This window comes from Somniosus microcephalus, chromosome 3, assembly GCF_052327205.1.
Source record: "Somniosus microcephalus isolate GS21.2 chromosome 3, FLI_Smic_1.0, whole genome shotgun sequence".
Taxonomy (NCBI): Eukaryota; Metazoa; Chordata; class Chondrichthyes; order Squaliformes; family Somniosidae; genus Somniosus; species Somniosus microcephalus.
In genome coordinates, this window is record NC_140989.1 from 126,086,888 (window position 1) to 126,104,504 (window position 17,617).

The window sequence follows — 17,617 nt, forward strand, 5'->3', positions numbered from 1 at the left end:
TCTTTCAAGTCCATCGCTTTCAACTGTACAGCCTCTTTAAATTGATGTAACCTTATAGTGGACATGAACACGATTCTTCAAGCAATTGGGTCTTTGTTTTATTTGGCTTTGGAGCATCGTGAACGCCACTGTTCTTGGATTAACAGAACATTAATCTTCCTCTTTTGGATCCCTTGCTCCCATCAAGATGCAGGTATTGCTTGATTACTTTTTCCCTCTTTGCTCCCTCCCTCTCTTTTTGCCAAGTTGCATTATTCTAAAGCAAACTACTTTTTATTCCCAAGATCCACAAACATGCTAAAATAAGTTAAACTATTTACACGCTGATTGATTAATAAAGGCAATATTTTAATAAAAATTCACATTACATCACACTACAAATCAATTTTTAGATGCAGCTTCATTTATAAAAGTAATTTTGAAATGGTTACAAAGACTCGTAACATCTAGCCACTCAATACAACTTGGGCAAGTTATTGTCAAGTTCAGATTTTTTTTAAATTAGCATTTACACTACCTGCAGGACTTCATGCAATATTGCAGTAATCCAGTCACAAATTGTGCTACAACACTAGATGCAGAAAATAGATTTGTTGCAGGATATTGTGCTGTAGCAAATGATTTGCCTTATCAAAACTCACACATTTGGACTCTAGGAAGCTTTCACCACCTTCCTCTCCTTCATGGTGAATGTCAGTGTTGCCTCAAAGCAGAACTCCACATAGAAGATAGGAGCAGGAGTAGGCCATTCGGCCCCTCGAGCCTGCTCTGCCATTTAATGAGATCATGGTTGATCATCCAAATTCATTACCCTGTCCCTGCTTTCTCCCCATATCCCTTTAGCCTTAAGAAATATATCTAACTCCTTCTTGAATATATTTAATGAATTGGCCTCAACTGCCTTTTGTGGTAGAGAATTCCACAGGTTCACCACTCTCTGGGTGAAGAAATTCCTCCTCCTCTCTGTCCTAAATGGCTTACCCCTTATCTTTAGACTGTGACCCCTGGTTCTGGACTCCCCCGCCATCGGGAACATCCTTCCTGTATCTCGTCTGTCTAGTCCACAAACTCATGTTTGTGGGGTGGTGCTCTGGGACCGTGTGCCGTGGTTCAGTCTCTGCAGTTTCTCCTTGGCTAAGTGTCGGACCTTGACCATGTCATTGGGGGTTAGTATGGCGCAGAGGAAGGGAGCAATGGGATGATCCTGTCCCTTTTTCCTCTAGTTGGACAGAGGGGTACGTAGCCCTTCTGTTTATCCTCTATGGGACTGTGGAGGAGGAAGACTGGTTCTAAACAAAATCTATAGAATCAGAATCCCTATTAACGGCCGATTACTCCAGTGCTTTTGAACTTATCTAGTAGCAACCAGCTTGCAGAACTGGAGTGGGGAGGGAAGTGTGCAGTAACACTCCCACTTGTGTGGGGACTGATAATGCATCATTGGGAGACCTCAGCAGCAGGGAGTGTATACTAGACTCCCAACTCATGATAATGACAAAATGTCATCCATCTCGAACCTCAAAATGTACTTCAGGTTATGGGCTACCTATGGACAACGCCACAAGAAATCTACCTGCAATTCAAAATAGTGCAGTTTATAAAGAATGATTTTATTCCATTTGCCTCTGGCCATCATGAATTATTTAATAACTTAAATTTGACCAGTTCAAAAGTATAATTAAAATTGTACCAAGTGCAGACTGCATAGTGAAGAGCTTTAAAAAAAAAAAAATAATAATTGCAGGAAACGTATACACCATTTGCTTGACCAGTACTTTTGTAAAAAAAAAACTGCAAATGCAGACGGACAGTTTTGTCCCAAACTTGAATTAAAAGGAGTTTCAGCCTCGTTGCTCAACATTAAATTGGATGATCCAAGTTCATGTGGTTTCATGCATCATGATGTTCCTTAAAGCCACTTGCCATCTTCAGTCTGGAAAAAACAATATTTGCAGTCATCAATTTTCTGTGATGGGTGTAATTTGAAGGTACTATAATATCCTGTAAACAGTTTTAAATTGAAGACCTCCAAAAGAAATAAGACTCTTAATTAGGTATGTTAATATTGCATTTACCAATTGTGTAATTTATTCATTTCAAACTGCTGATTTCAAAAATACCCCAGTAATTACCCACTGAGGTGACACTAACATTTTGCTCACATGACAGGAAATACTGGTAAATTGATTCCAACATCCTGTTTTCCACTGACTAGCAGCTGCACAGGAATGACTAGTTCCAATGCAGTTGACATGTACAGTACTGTGCTTTTTATAGACTACACCTGCAAACAAAACACCACTAAAGCCAGAAGGATGCAAAGTTAGTTTTAAATTCTTCAAAAAGACTTATGAAAATGTAGAATCCCCCAACTTTGGTGGTGATCATCTAGTTTTAGAAATCTCAAGCCGCTTCTATTGACATAAGTAATGTGTTTTACTAAGGAAAGGTACGTAGGAGACCAAAACAAGTTAGTGCAACTTTTTCAGGATGGAGATATTTACTCAATAGGTTTTACATTTTGAAATCCTGAAATCTTCAGTTCACAAAAGCAAAACAAGTAAGTTTTAAGCTCCATGCCCTGGGTCTTTATTAGCATAAAAAATCCTTCCGTTCACTGGTTTAAGGTTCCGATCATAGAAGACTGATTAAAAGGGGCTGGATTGGGATTTCTCAACTGTATTCAAGAGTTCTAAAAACTTGACTGCATATTCAAAACAAAATAGCCAAGCATCTTGCAAATGTTTTTGATGAACAAAGAAATTTAGTAAACTCTGTATCTAAATTCCAAACAGCAATCTTCTGACAAAAATATGTAAAAGTTTTAAATCCCAAATCAGATTTAATGCAGCCACATTTACTTGTTTCCTCCTATTCTCATTAGACTATTCCACTGGTTGACTCCGCTCCATGTTGCCCTCCAGTGGAATAGTTCATATAGTAGGAGGGGAGAAACATGTGTGAAAGTAAAAGCTGGTGTTTTTATTGAGGGAATGATTAGTGGTATAAAACTTAAAACTACATTTCTATTTTGGGGATTTACTTAAATATTAACTTGGAGGCTGTGATGTCCTGCATGCCACTTCCTGATTGAACATCCTGTACGCCCATTCATAATCACCTACATGAATTGCACATTTACTGTTTCTCAGTAATTGTAAGTAAATGGGAGGTCAGGGAAAGGACACAGTAATGTTAAAGTAAGTGCATTTCAATCACTTTATTGGGTTTTTCTTGCCTGCATGTTTTGTGCTAATTGTTCTAACTCCACCATGACTGCTACCCATAGGTTGCCTAGTGGGAATCCCTCTCTTTGAGATATTTGGGAAAAAAAGAGGACCAATAGAGTAATGACTGGTACCTTTCGTACAGCCTATCAACTGAGTGGCCACTTCAGAGGGCAGTTTACAGTCAAGCACGTTGGTGTAGGACAGGAGTCAGAGGCAGGTTTCCTTTCCTAAAAAGGACATTGGTGAACAAGTTGGGTTTTTAATGACAACCTGACAGCTTCATGGTTACTTTTACTGATGCCAGGTTTTTACTTCCAGATTTAAACAAAAAACTGAATTAAAATTCAGTGATTGAACAAGTTGGGGCTTTTTGGGAAAAGAAAGATATGCTGATCGGCTAAGATGAAGTAGGTGGAATGGGAGGAAACTCGTGTGAAGTATAAACACCAGCACAGGCTAGTTGGGCCGAATGGCCTCTTTCTGCTCTGTATACTCCATGTAATGTAATTCTACGTACAAAATTCTCAAACTGCCATTGAGATTTCAACTTGCATTCTCTGGATTACTAGTCCAATGACATCATCTTGTATTTATATAGCACCTTTAACATAGTAAAAACATTCCCATGCACTTCACAGGAGTGTTCTAAAACAAAATTTGACACTGATATACCTATCAATTCATCCAATGAAAAGTGACGAGTTAAGATAGTAACTATAGATTTTTATTGGCTAAATGACAGAGCCCACCCTCGTGGGTGATCGGGTCCAACAAGGAGGAATACCAGCCAGTCGACCACCTTTATACCTGGGCAAGCAGGCGGAGCCATGGGCGGAGGCAGCTGAAGGCACGGCCACCGATGGTGGAGCGATTATAATCAGGGATGCTCAAGAGGCCAGAATTAGAGGAGCGCAGGTATCTCTCAGGATTGTGGGGCGAGGCCATGGAGGGATTTGAAAACTAGGATAAGAATTTTTAAATCGTTGCTTAACCGGGAGCCACTGTAGGTCAGCGAGCAGAGGGGTGATGGGTGAATGGTCTTGGTGCGAGTTCGGACATGGGCAGCAGAGATTTGGATGACCAAGTTTACGGATGGTAGAACGTGGGAGGCCGGCCAAGAGAGCATTGGAATAGTCAAGTCTAGAGGTAACAAAGGCATAGATGAGGGTTTCAGCAGCAGATAAGCTAAGGCAAGGGTGGAGTTGAGCGATTACGCTAAAATTAGTGTATATGGAGGCTCTGATTCCTAAAGGAAACTGGGACGACAGATCGAATAGGCACCACTAAGATATTTGAATGCCTGACTAACTTTAATGTTGGCTGTCTCCTTAGAAGCACCCCAATCAAATGCTTTCAGTGGTATTACATGAAAGAAGGTATGCCAAGGTGACCTAGAGGCCAGCACTGCTGGATTTTCTGCATCCACCACAATACCACAACCATCTCTCCAGGAATTGTTACAGCCAGCATGGGGAACTGTCTTTAGTGTCTGGGCCATCAAAAGAAAATCCAGCCCAATTTCTACTTAAAACAAGAACACTGTTCTAGTTAAGAACATAAGGAATAGGAGTAGGCTAAACAGCCCCTCGAGCCTGCTCCGCCATTCAGTAAGATCATGGCTGAACTGCTACATCAACTCCACTATCCCTTGATTCACCATGAGTCCAAAAATCTATCGCTCTCAGGCTTGAATGTACTCAACAACTGAGCAGCCATAGCCTTCTGGGGTAGAAAATTCCAAAGATTCACAACCCTCAGTGAAGAAATTTCTCATCTCACTCTTAAATGGTCGACGCCTTATCCTGAGACTGACCCCTCGTTCTAGACAAAACAGTAAGTCGTATCGGCGGGAAAAACCAACTGAAATCTCCTAATCTTTAAAACTAATTTCCCAGATTCTGATGATCCTGAACCAAGAGGATCGACACTTTCTACATCCAGCTATGTATGAAAATAACTTTAAAAATTTACATCCCAGCTCTCTGGTTTCAATGCAAAGTCATTTTTTGTAGAACCTTCCTCCCCCTTAAACTAAAATTCATGTAACAAGAGGTCGCTAGTGATGTAAATTAAGCTGAAAAAGATGCAACAACACCGTGTGCATATTTTATAGCACTAACACAATAAATAAGCACAGCCCTTATTTCACCACATTCAGCAATTTAGGAAACAACATTCAAGGTGTAGTTAGTTATTTCTTTACCGGTGGTGACCGTCTCCCCAAGCCAGCACTTTCGAGTTCATGTTGCTTGGTCTCCAGGTCATTTTTGACTATGTTCATGGCTGCGAGGACAGAGGAGTACAGATGTGCAGCATGCCCGTTAAGTTGTTTGGATTGTCTTGCTATCAATTCGAGTGTTTCCTTGAGAACTGAAATGGTAGCAGAGTGTTCAGAAAATCAGCGCTCAAAACAGCAAACATGACTGATAAGTAATCTCATAGTGCTGGAAAAGTGCCCAGACTGCAAAGGTTGTGCAGATTTTTGAGAAGTTATTTTAGCCTGTGTAAAAATAATTTATACATTATACAACCAATATCACAAGCAGATGATCTGGTCATCATCACATTGCCGTTTGTGGGAGCTTGCTGTGCGCAAATTGGCTGCCGTGTTTCCTACATTACAACAGTGACTACACTTAAAGTACTTCATTGGTTGTAAAGTGCTTTGGGACATCCTGAGGTTGTGAAAGGTACAGTTCGACATCTGCACCACCTCTTATGACTCCTCCATTGCCTGTGTGTTGTCAGATCACTTGCCTTGCAGTCTCCCATAACTCCCTCTCCTTTAAGACCCTCCTTACAATCCACCTCTTTGACCAAGCTTTTGGCCACCCCGCCGCCTTTGGTTCAGTGTTCATTTTATTTGACTATGCCTCTGAAGTACCTTGGGATGTTTTTCTATCTTAAAAAAGGTGCTATATAAAGGCAAGCTGTTGTTATATTAAAAAGAAAAATGGCCATTCTATCTTTTCTTAAAATACAGATGCTTGATTTTTATTTAATTATTTTAACAATCTGATCACCTTACTGATTTATTTTTTGTTCATATTTTCAGGATTTTCTTTTTATTCGTTCATGGGATGTGGGTGTCGCTGGCAAAGCCAGCATTTATTGCCCATCCCTAATTGCCCTCGAGAAGGTGGTGGTAAGCCGCCGCCTTGAACCGCTGCAGTCCTTGTGGTGAAGGTACTCCCACAGTGCTGTTAGGGAGGGAGTTCCAGGATTTTGGCCCAGCGACGATGATCGGTGATATACTTCCAAGTCAGGATAGTGTGTGTGACTTGGAGGGGAACTTGGAGCTGGTGGTTTTCCCATGCGCCTGCTGCCCTTGTCCTTCTAGGTGGAAGAGGTCGCGGGTTTGGGAGTTGCTGCAGTGCCTCTTGTAGATGGTACACACTGCAGCCACGGTGCACCGATGGTGGAGGGAGTGAATGTTTAAGGTGGCGGATGGGGTGCCAATCAATCGGGCTGCTTTGTCTTGGATGGTGTCAAGCTTCTTGAGTATTGTTGGAACTGCACTGATCCAGGCAAGTGGAGAGTATTCCATCACACTCCTGAATTGTGCCTTGTAGATGGTGGAAAGGCTTTGGGGAGTCAGGTGGTGAGATACTTGCTGCAGAATACCCAGCCTCTGACCGGTTCTTGTTGCCACAGTATTTATGTAGCTGGTCCAGTTAAGTTTCTGGTCAATGGTGACCCCCCAGGATATTGATGGTGGGGGTTTCAGCGATGGTAATGCCGATGAATGTCAAGGGGCGGTGGTTAGAATCTCACTTGTTGGAGATAGTCATTGCCTGGCACGAATGTTACCTGCCACTTATCAGCCCAAGCCTGAACATCGTCCAGGTCTTGTTGCATGCGGGCATGGACTGCTTCATTATCCGAGGGATTGTGAATGGCACTGAACACTGTGCAGTCATCAGCGAACATCCCCATTTATGACCTTATGATGGAGGGAAAGCCACTGATGAAGCAGCTGAAGATGGTTGGGCCTAGGACACTGCCTTGAGGAACTCCTACAGCAATGTCCTGGGGCTGTGATGATTGACCTCCAACCACTACAACCATCTTCCTTTGTGCTAGGTATGACTCCAGCCAGTGGAGAGTTTTCCCCCCGATTCCCATTGACTTCAGTTTTACTAGGGCTCCTTGATGCCACACTCGGTCAAATGTTGCCTTGATGTCAAGGGTAGTCAATCTCACCTCACCTCTGGAATTCAGCTCCTTTGTCTATGTTTGGACCAAGGCTGTAATGAGGTCTGGAGTCAGTGGTCCTGGTGGAAACCAAACTGGGCATCAGTGAGCAGGTTATTGGTGAGTAAGTGCTGCTTGATAGCACTGTTGACGACACCTTCCATCACTTTGCTGATGATGGAGAGTAGACTGATGGGGCACTAATTGGCCGGATTGGATTTGTCCTGCTTTTTATGAACAGGACATACCTGGGCAGTATTCCACATTGTTGGATAGATGCCAGTATTATAGCTGTACTGGAACAGCTTGGCTAGAATCGCAGTTAGTTCTGGAGTACAAGTCTTCAGCACGACAGCTGGGATGTTGTCGGGGCCCACAGCCTTTGCTGTATCCAGTGCGCTCAGCCATTTCTTGATATCATGTGGAGTGAATTGAATTGGCTGAAGATTGGCTTCTGTGATGGTGGGGACCTCAGGAGGAGGCCAATATGGATCATCCACTCAGCACTTCTAGCTGAAGATGGTTACAAACGCTTCAGCTTTGTCTTTTGCACTCACGTGCTGGGCTCCACCATCATTGAGAATGGGGATATTCATGGAGCCTCCTCCTCCCATTAGTTGTTTAATGGTCCACCACCATTCCAAAATCTGTGACATTAACAAACCTCTGGCAGAAAGCTAGTGACATCACTCTCCCACAAAAAGCAGTAGATGCTAGCTCAATTAATAATTTTGCATCTAAGATCAATAGATTTTTTTACTAGCCAAGGGTATTAAGGGATATGGAGCAAAGGCAGGTGGATGGAGTTAGGTCACAGATCAGCCATGATCTCATTGAATAGCAGAACAGACTCGAGGGGCTGAATGGCCTCCTCTTGTTGCATTGTACATCATGATTTGGACCAGTGCGCATGAACAGTACCCACTGCAGACTAGGGAGAGGTAAAAAGAACTGTCCTATTTCTTTGGGAAGAACAGTAAATAAAATCTTTTGTCTCAGAGCCTACTACTAACGACAGGTTTTACGGTCAAAGGATTTTTTGAACTTTTATTTATAACCTTTTTGAAGAGTGGTGCAGATAAAAATAAGGCATTAAATATGAAGTACTGTGTTGTGTTTTTTACATATTGAGAGATTGTACCTGGGGTGATGTCGGTCACTGACTTGAACAAGATTTCGCCACATTTTAATACAGATTCAGTCAGCTCTCGGTGTTCATTAACATCACTCTTAAAAGCCTGTAAGTAGAGACACACAAAACTCAACTTTATACACAAGAAAAATCAAACGCTGCTTTTATTATACAGCACATAAACTCGTCACTCTAACACAATCTGCTCACTTGGTGACTTTCTGCCCAGTTCCTCTCTGGACCCACCTACCTGTCGAACTCACAGCAGGTCAAAGGTCGGTCGTCTCTCCCCCACCCAGAGCAGTATGTATGTATGCATACAATGTTCTTGCACATCCAGGCCATCAACCCCCCCCCCCAACTGAGACAGTTAGCTTGGCTGATGTCCTAACTCACTCCCCCTCACCCCATCCCGGGGGTTGGCTACAGCAGGAAGACAAGGGGAGGAGTAGGGAGAGGGGGAAGAGGGAAAGGGGGAGAGGGAAAAGGGAGAAACAGAAAGGGAGAGTTTAGAGTAGGAGTACAAGATGAGGGAGAACATCAAAATGACACCGTCCCCATCTCTTCCCCCTTGATCTACTCTGTCAACCCTCTCCTCCCCTCGCCCCTTCCCTCCCATTTTCCTGCTCTCCCCTCATCCCCTTCCCTCCTCTAAGCTCACAACCTAAAAATAACACTTAGAGTTGAGTCCTTATGTGCAACACCACAGGAGACTTCAAGGGCAATTAGGGATGGGCAATAAATGCTGGCCTTGCCAGCGATGCCCACATCCCATGAATGAATTTTTAAAAATCGACTGGTGATACATTAATAATCTTACACATCGCCTTGCACTTCCCATGTCCATGATTATAGTGCCACAGCTGGCGGGAGGGTGCATTTACCGAGTGACTTCAGCAGTTTCCGTTATATAAGAACTATATAATGGAATATAAAAATGACAATGTATAACTTTGAAAAGGGGACTGAATCACATCTGTGCGCCATGGTCCAAATATCCCCTGCCCTCTAACCCTGCTTCACCTGAAGACTACACCTGGTCTTGACTCTCTGTACAACACCAAGGGAGATTGATTAGCGATTAATTAATTATCACATCAGTATTGTAAACATACCTGATCGGTTTATTCATAGACTGTTCCAAAGCAGTCGGAACTATTGCTGTTTGTGGGAGCTTGCTGTGCGCAAATTGGCTGCCATGTTTCCCACATTACAACAGTGACTACATTTCAAACGTACTTCACTGGCTGTGAAGCGCTTTGGGATGTCCCGAGGTTGTGAAACGCGCTGTATAAATACAAGTCTTCCTTTTACGATCAAAAAACAAAAAAGTTTTTTTACATTTCTGGCTGATCAGCTAAGCAACTGGTACGAGTTGAAGAAAGTAAATTGGCCTGAGCAAGACATCAGGATGATACGAAGCACGACGTCAAACAGACAGGGCTAACCAAAAGTCAGTGCAAGATTCGTGATGGCTCAGGCTCAATGTAGCCGAATGTTTTTAAAAAATCCGTAAAGTATTCTTTCAGGGAAAACAAAAATCTTGAATGGTACAATTTACGAAACTAACTTTCAAAAGCAAAAGCATAATGGGAGCCACTTACCAGGCATACATCCAGAGAGGACTTTATGCTTTCCATCTCAGGCTGTGGTGGGATCCAGTTGTCCATGGTCTCAGCAGCTTCATACAACCACTGAACCATTTCTTCCAGTTTAGTGCTGAAGTTCTATTTGAACAAAACATCTACTCAGCTACACAAAATTGCAAAGAAACAGGCCATTCGGCCCAACTAGTCAGTGCTGGTGTTTATGTTCCACACGAGTCTCCTCCCATTCCATCTGCCTCATCTCAGCCTTTCAGCATATCTTTCTATTCCCTTTTCTCCCATGTACTCGTCTAGTTTCCTTTTGAAAGCATCTAAGCTATTCGCCTCAACCACTTCCTGTGGTAGCGAGTTCCACATTCTAACCACACTCCTGTAAATAAATGTCTCCTTATTTCCCCGATTAGAATCATTAGTAACTATCTTGTATTGATGGCCCCTAGTTTTGGATTCTCCCACAAAGGGAAACTTTCTCTCCACATCTACCCTCCCAACCTATTCATCATTTTAAAGACCTCCAGAGAAGAGAAGATTTAGAGGTGACATGATTAAAGAAAAAATATGCCCAACCTATTCAATCTTTCCCGATAGCTGTAGAGGAAATTGTGGCGAATACAGCAGGCCAGCACACTTCAGATAGATCCTCATTAGCACTTTTCTCAGTTTAAAAAAGACAAAACACATTTCAAAATTAAAACCATTGCAACTAGAATTTCATCTATTAATTTGCTTTTGGTTTCCAGATTGCTTAATTCAATAATTTTGTGCAAGCAACTTTATTCTGCTTTCAAAGAAATGTAATGTTTTACCTGAATGTGAACCAGAAGACTATCATCATTCTTCTGCTCCTCAGTGCCTTGTTGGAGCTGCTGGTTGGACATCAATTGAGAACCAGGCCACCTGCCTAGCTTTTCTATAAAGTCATGGGCCCTTTTCAATTCCACGATTGTATCTTCACTCCCTGGACCCTTGGATGTATTTATGGGGCCACTTTCCAGTTGGCAGGTTGATTGGGCAACTTCAGCACCGCCGACGTGGTCAACGACGGTATCCTCAGTGCCACCACCTTGAATGTCTGTGTCCTTTGTTGTCTTTACGATCCCCTCTTTTGTGTTGGTCGCGTAGGTTGATTTGTTATCCAAGTGAACGGAGATGTTCTCCAATTGCTGAGCTAAAACTTCCAACTCATTCAGTTTGTACGGAAGAGCCAGGTACTCCTCATCGCTCTCCCATTCCTTATTTAAGGGAAGTATCTGTGTTGTGGGTATGAAGCCTACAGGGTCTCTTCCTGATATTAAGTGGTTGGAAAATCCTTCATATGAGCTCTTGGATAGAAAACTGGAATCGGCAACTGAAGTGGCCAAGGAGCAGTCAGATGTGATTGCACGGTTAATCAAACTCTCTGAGAGTTGCGTTTTATTGATTGTGGAACGTTCCACAAAGGGAGTTGGCGTTACACTAGCTTTATAGGTTGAATGAGAGGTCAAATTGGAAGGCTGGTTATACATGTGCAAAGGACTGGAGGAACGACGAGGAGGGTCCATATTTCCTCCGTGGCTGTTATAACCCCAGGCTGGGTTAGCAGTGTTGCTGGTACTAGAGTGGTAGGCAGGGAACAACAGCATACTCTTTGATGTTATTGTATTTGACAGAGAGGGCAAAGAACTGTCAGCCACGATGCCTGAATCCTTTAAACACGAGTCAGAGGACAAATCATCACCATCTAAAGAGTCCTTGGAGGTGTAATGCCCTGGTCTTAAGGGATATGTAAAATCAAGCAAAGCCTGGTATTCCTCATCAGGGTCCCAATCAGGTAAAGTCCGATCTCTAGATGGTCTGAAAGAATCGGGAGGTCTACATGCCCAGTAATCTGATATGTAGGGCAGCATCTCTTTTCTATACAGAGGTTTAAGATTAGAGACGGTAGGGGCAAGGCACCCATTAGAAATTTGGCCCAATGACGTATATTTGTGTAACTTTATATTTTGTATGCTTAATGTGGTCTTTCTTTTTGGCAAACATGGAGAGAAAGTACAAGTATCCCAAGTACTGTACCTTGGAGAGGACAGGCACCTTCGACTGTCCGGTCTTTCAACCTCATTGTTCTTTGGTGATGGTGGTGATGAAATGCTAAGTCTCGCCATCTTCTGATCAAATCTACCACTTAGTTCATTTGTTCGAGAAACTGAAGGTGGCGAAGATTTCAGGTGATCTACAGAATACGAAGACTGGACAGATTCGCAAGGCAGATAGTTGGTCCCATTGTCACTCACGCTTTGCGATGGTACTACTCTTGATGAATATCCAGAATTTGGGAGGGAAAATCTTTTATTCAGCTCCTGCATATCAACTACCTTCAAAAGGAGGTGAAGTGATTATTAAATATGCTTTTCTCTATAAAAAACATCAAATATTCATACGATATTTTCCATTGTTTTTATGTTTACAAGACTTCTTTCGACATATAATGGTAAACTCAGCAATCACTTGTAGCCAGACTGGGGGGTGGTGGTAAAAGGGCATTAGTGACATTTTTAGAATGTGGCAGCTTTCGTGGTAATTGACATACTCCGGAAGAGAGCGCGCGCGAGACAGAGAGAGAGCGCGAGACAGAGAGAGAGAGCGCGCGCGCGCGAGACAGAGAGAGAGCGTGCGCGCGAGCGAGAGCGCGCGCGCGAGACAGAGAGAGCGCGCGAGACAGAGCGCGCGAGGCAGAGAGAGCGCGCGCGAGACAGAGAGAGCGCGCGCGAGACAGAGAGAGAGCGCGCGAGACACAGAGAGAGAGCGCGCGAGACAGAGCGCGCGAGACAGAGAGAGAGCGCGCGCGCGAGACAGAGAGAGAGCGCGCGCGAGACAGAGAGAGAGCGCGCGCGAGAGACAGAGAGAGCGCGCGCGCGAGACAGAGCGCGCGCGCGCGAGACAGAGAGAGAGCGCGCGCGCGCGAGACAGAGAGAGAGAGCGCGCGCGCGCGAGACAGAGAGAGAGAGCGCGCGCGCGCGAGACAGAGAGGGAGAGCACGCGCGCGCGAGACAGAGAGAGCGCGCGCGCGCGAGACAGAGAGAGAGCGCGCGCGCGAGAGAGAGAGAGAGAGAGAGAGAGAGAGCGCGCGAGAAAGAGAGAGAGAGAGAGAGAGAGCGCGGGCGCGCGAGAGAGAGAGCGCGGGCGCGCGAGAGAGAGAGAGCGCGGGCGCGCGAGAGAGAGAGAGCGCGGGCGCGCGAGAGAGAGAGCGCGGGCGCGCGAGAGAGAGAGCGCGGGCGCGCGAGAGAGAGAGAGAGAGAGCGCGGGCGCGCGAGAGAGAGAGCGCGCGGGCGCGAGAGAGAGAGCGCGGGCGCGCGAGAGAGACAGAGAGCGCGGGCGCGAGAGAGAGAGAGAGCGCGGGCGCGAGAGAGAGAGAGAGCGCGGGCGCGAGAGAGAGAGAGAGCGCGGGCGCGAGAGAGAGAGAGAGCGCGGGCGCGAGAGAGAGAGAGAGCGCGGGCGCGAGACAGAGAGAGAGCGCGGGCGCGAGACAGAGAGAGAGAGCGCGGGCGCGAGACAGAGAGAGAGCGCGGGCGCGAGACAGAGAGAGAGCGCGGGCGCGAGACAGAGAGAGAGCGCGGGCGCGAGACAGAGAGAGAGCGCGGGCGCGAGACAGAGAGAGAGCGCGGGCGCGAGACAGAGAGAGAGCGCGGGCGCGAGACAGAGAGAGAGCGCGGGCGCGAGACAGAGAGAGAGCGCGCGAGACAGAGAGAGAGAGCGCGCGCGCGAGACAGAGAGAGCGCGCGCGAGACAGAGAGAGCGCGCGCGCGCGAGACAGAGAGAGAGCGCGCGCGCGCGAGACAGAGAGAGAGCGCGCGCGCGCGAGACAGAGAGAGAGCGCGCGCGCGCGAGACAGAGAGAGAGCGCGCGCGCGCGAGACAGAGAGAGAGCGCGCGCGCGCGAGACAGAGAGAGAGCGCGCGCGCGCGAGACAGAGAGAGCGCGCGCGCGCGCGAGACAGAGAGAGAGCGCGCCGCGCGCGAGACAGAGAGAGAGCGCGCGCGCGCGAGACAGAGAGCGCGCGCGCGCGAGACAGAGAGAGCGCGAGAGAGAGAGAGCGAGCGCGCGAGAGAGCGAGCGCGCGAGAGAGAGAGCGAGCGCGCGAGAGAGAGCGAGCGCGCGAGAGAGAGAGAGCGAACGCGCGAGAGAGAGAGAGCGAGCGCGCGAGAGAGAGAGCGAGCGCGCGAGAGAGAGAGAGCGAGCGCGCGAGAGAGAGAGCGAGCGCGCGAGAGAGAGAGAGCGAGCGCGCGAGAGAGAGAGAGCGAGCGCGCGAGAGAGAGAGCGAGCGCGCGAGAGAGAGCGAGCGAGCGAGCGCGAGAGAGAGAGAGCGAGCGCGCGAGAGAGAGAGCGAGCGCGCGAGAGAGAGAGCGAGCGCGCGAGAGAGAGAGCGAGCGCGCGAGAGAGAGAGCGAGCGCGCGAGAGAGAGAGCGAGCGCGAGAGAGAGAGAGCGATGCGCGCGAGAGAGAGCGAGAGAGCGAGCGCGCGAGAGAGAGCGAGCGCGCGAGAGAGAGAGAGCGAGCGCGCGAGAAAGCGCGAGCGCGAGAGAGAGCGAGCGCGCGAGAGAGAGCGAGCGCGCGAGAGAGAGAGAGCGAGCGCGCGAGAGAGAGAGAGCGAGCGCGCGAGAGAGAGAGAGCGAGCGCGCGAGACCGAGAGCGAGCGCGCGAGAGCGCGAGAGACCGAGAGAGCGAGCGCGCGAGACCGAGAGAGCGAGCGCTGCGAGCGAGAGCGAGCGAGCGCGAGAGAGCGAGCGCGCGAGACCGAGAGAGCGAGCGCGCGAGACCGAGAGAGCGAGCGCGCGAGACCGAGAGAGCGAGCGCGCGAGACCGAGAGAGCGAGCGCGCGAGACCGAGAGAGCGAGCGCGCGAGACCGAGAGAGCGAGCGCGCGAGACCGAGAGAGCGAGCGCGCGAGACCGACAGAGCGAGCGCGCGAGACCGACAGAGCGAGCGCGCGAGACCGACAGAGAGCGAGCGCGCGAGACCGACAGAGAGCGAGCGCGCGAGACCGACAGAGAGCGAGCGCGCGAGACCGACAGAGAGCGAGCGCGCGAGACCGACAGAGAGCGAGCGCGCGAGACCGACAGAGAGCGAGCGCGCGAGACCGACAGAGAGCGAGCGCGCGAGACCGACAGAGAGAGCGCGCGAGACCGACAGAGAGAGCGCGCGAGACCGACAGAGAGAGCGCGCGAGACCGACAGAGAGTGCGCGCGAGACCGACAGAGAGAGCGCGCGAGACCGACAGAGAGAGCGCGCGAGACCGACAGAGAGAGCGCGCGAGACCGACAGAGAGCGCGCGAGACCGACAGAGAGAGCGCGCGAGACCGACAGAGAGAGAGCGCGCCAGACAGAGAGCGCGCACGCGCGCTGCGCGCACACACAAGAGAAACAGAGAGACGGCGAGCGCGCGCGCGAGACGGAGGGCACGCGCAAGACAGGGAGCACGCGCGAGACGGAGCGCGCGCAAGAGAAACAGAGAGAGGGCGCGCGCGAGACGGGGGGGCGCGCGAGGAGAGACGGCGGGCGCGCGCGAGACAGGGAGGGCGCGTGCGAGACAGGGAGAAGCGCGCGAGACAGAGAGTGTGCGCGCAAGAGAAGCAGAGAGAGGGCGCGCGCGTGCGAGACGAGGGCGCGCGCGAGACGGGGGCGTGCGAGAGGCGGGGAGCGCTGCGCGCGAGACGGGGGGCGCGCGCGAGACAGGGAGAGGGTGCGCGAGACAGAGGAGCGCTGCGCGCGAGACAGTGGGCGCGCGAGACAGAGAGAGGGCGCGCGCGAGACAGGGAGAGCGCGCGAGACAGAGAGCGCGTGCAAGAGAAAGAGAGAGAGGGCGCGCGGGCGAGACAGGGAGAGAGAGACAGGCAGAGAGAGAGAGAGAGAGAGAGAGAGACAGGCAGAGAGAGGGAGAGAGAAAGAGAGAGCGAGCCAGGCAGAGAGAGAGAGAGAGACAGGCAGAGAGAGAGCACCAGGCAGAGAGAGAGAGAGAGAGAGACAGGCAGAGACAGAGAGAGAGAGAGAGAGAGACAGGCAGAGAGAGAGAGAGAGAGGTGCAGAGAGAGAGAGACAGGCAGAGAGAGAGAGAGAGAGGCAGAGAGAGAGACAGAGGCAGAGAGACAGAGGCAGAGAGAGAGACAGAGGCAGAGAGAGAGCCAGGCAGAGAGAGAGAGAGAGAGAGCGCCAGGCAGAGAGAGAGATCTGCTAGAGTCGTTCTGTCAGACCTGGGCCCTGACAATAAGCCCCCAAAAAACCAAAGTCCTTGTGTTCCAGCAAAGATCCAGACATCAGGGACCCAGAATAAACCTCACACTAGGAACAACTAAAATTGAACAAACCACTAACTACACATACTTGGGCTTAAAAATCAGTTCTACAGGAAATTTTCACCTGGCTGTGAATGAACTGAAAGAGAAAGCAAGAAGGGCTTTCTATGCCATTAAAAAATCAATCCAAATAGAAATTCCAATTAGCATTTGGCTCAAAATTTTTTAATCAGTAATTGAACCAATTGCACTCTATGGCAGTGAGGTGTGGGGACCGCTAACACAACAAGAATTCGCAAAATGGGACAAACACCCCATTGAGATCCTACATGCAGAATTCTGTAAAAGTATCCTCCGGACTCAAAGGAAAACCGTAAACAATGCATGCAGGGCAGAACTAGGCCAATATCCATTAATAATTACTATCCAAAAAAGAGCCACCAAATTTTGGAAACACCTAAAAATGAGCAACACCCACTGCTATCATTACAAAGCCCTGAAATGCCAAGAGAGGACCATAAAGAAGAATACCCTCAGTCAACTAGTCCTGGGACACAGTGAAGTAACTACTAACACTACTAACAATAACCAGCCCCAGGACAGTGACATCGTAGCACAGAGAACTCGACCCAACACAATTGTCACTAAGCAAAAGGAAAAATGTGTCATATTGGGCAGAAACAACAAAAACCCAAAACAAACTCAATTGCTACTTGGCCCTAAACAGACAATACAACATGGCTGAATACCTGACCATGGTAAAGGATAGCAAACTGAGAAAAACCTTGACAATGTACAGACTTAGTGAACATAGCCTGGCCATCGAAAAAGGCAGACACAGGCAGACCCGGCTGCCAAGAGAGGACAGGATATGCTCTCACTGCAGTCAGGGAGTGGTGGAGACAGAGATGCACTTCCTCACAGCTTGTGGAAAATATCAGGGCATCAGGGAGAATTTCTACCCAAAATTCACAAAAATATGCCCCGAATTCAGAAATTTGAATGACGACCAAAAACTCCCATACCTACTAGGGGAACAGAGAAATTGTGTAACCTTAGCGGCACACTATGTTACAGCTTGCCATAAACAGAGGGACAACCGTTAAATCTGAAAAAAAGAGTATATACATATTATATGAGTGTATATTTATACACACAGGGATATATCTGTTTATACACTGTATGGATAGA

The 17,617-nt window shown here is 48.1% G+C and overlaps 2 protein-coding genes across 3 annotated transcripts in view; both read right to left on the reverse strand.

Annotated features, from left to right (window-relative positions):
• Positions 1-17,617, reverse strand: part of sertad2b (SERTA domain containing 2b) — a 542,965-nt gene that overhangs the window by 490,475 nt on the left and 34,873 nt on the right. The window lies entirely within an intron of this gene.
• Positions 328-12,714, reverse strand: cep68 (centrosomal protein 68). Its single transcript, XM_085981607.1, has 5 exons — positions 10,970-12,714; positions 10,161-10,283; positions 8,566-8,662; positions 5,434-5,600; positions 328-1,933 (listed from the first exon to the last, which is right to left on the reverse strand). Exons 1-5 carry the CDS (start codon positions 12,503-12,505, stop codon positions 1,910-1,912), a joined length of 1,947 nt encoding a protein of 648 aa, XP_085837733.1. The 5' UTR covers positions 12,506-12,714; the 3' UTR covers positions 328-1,909.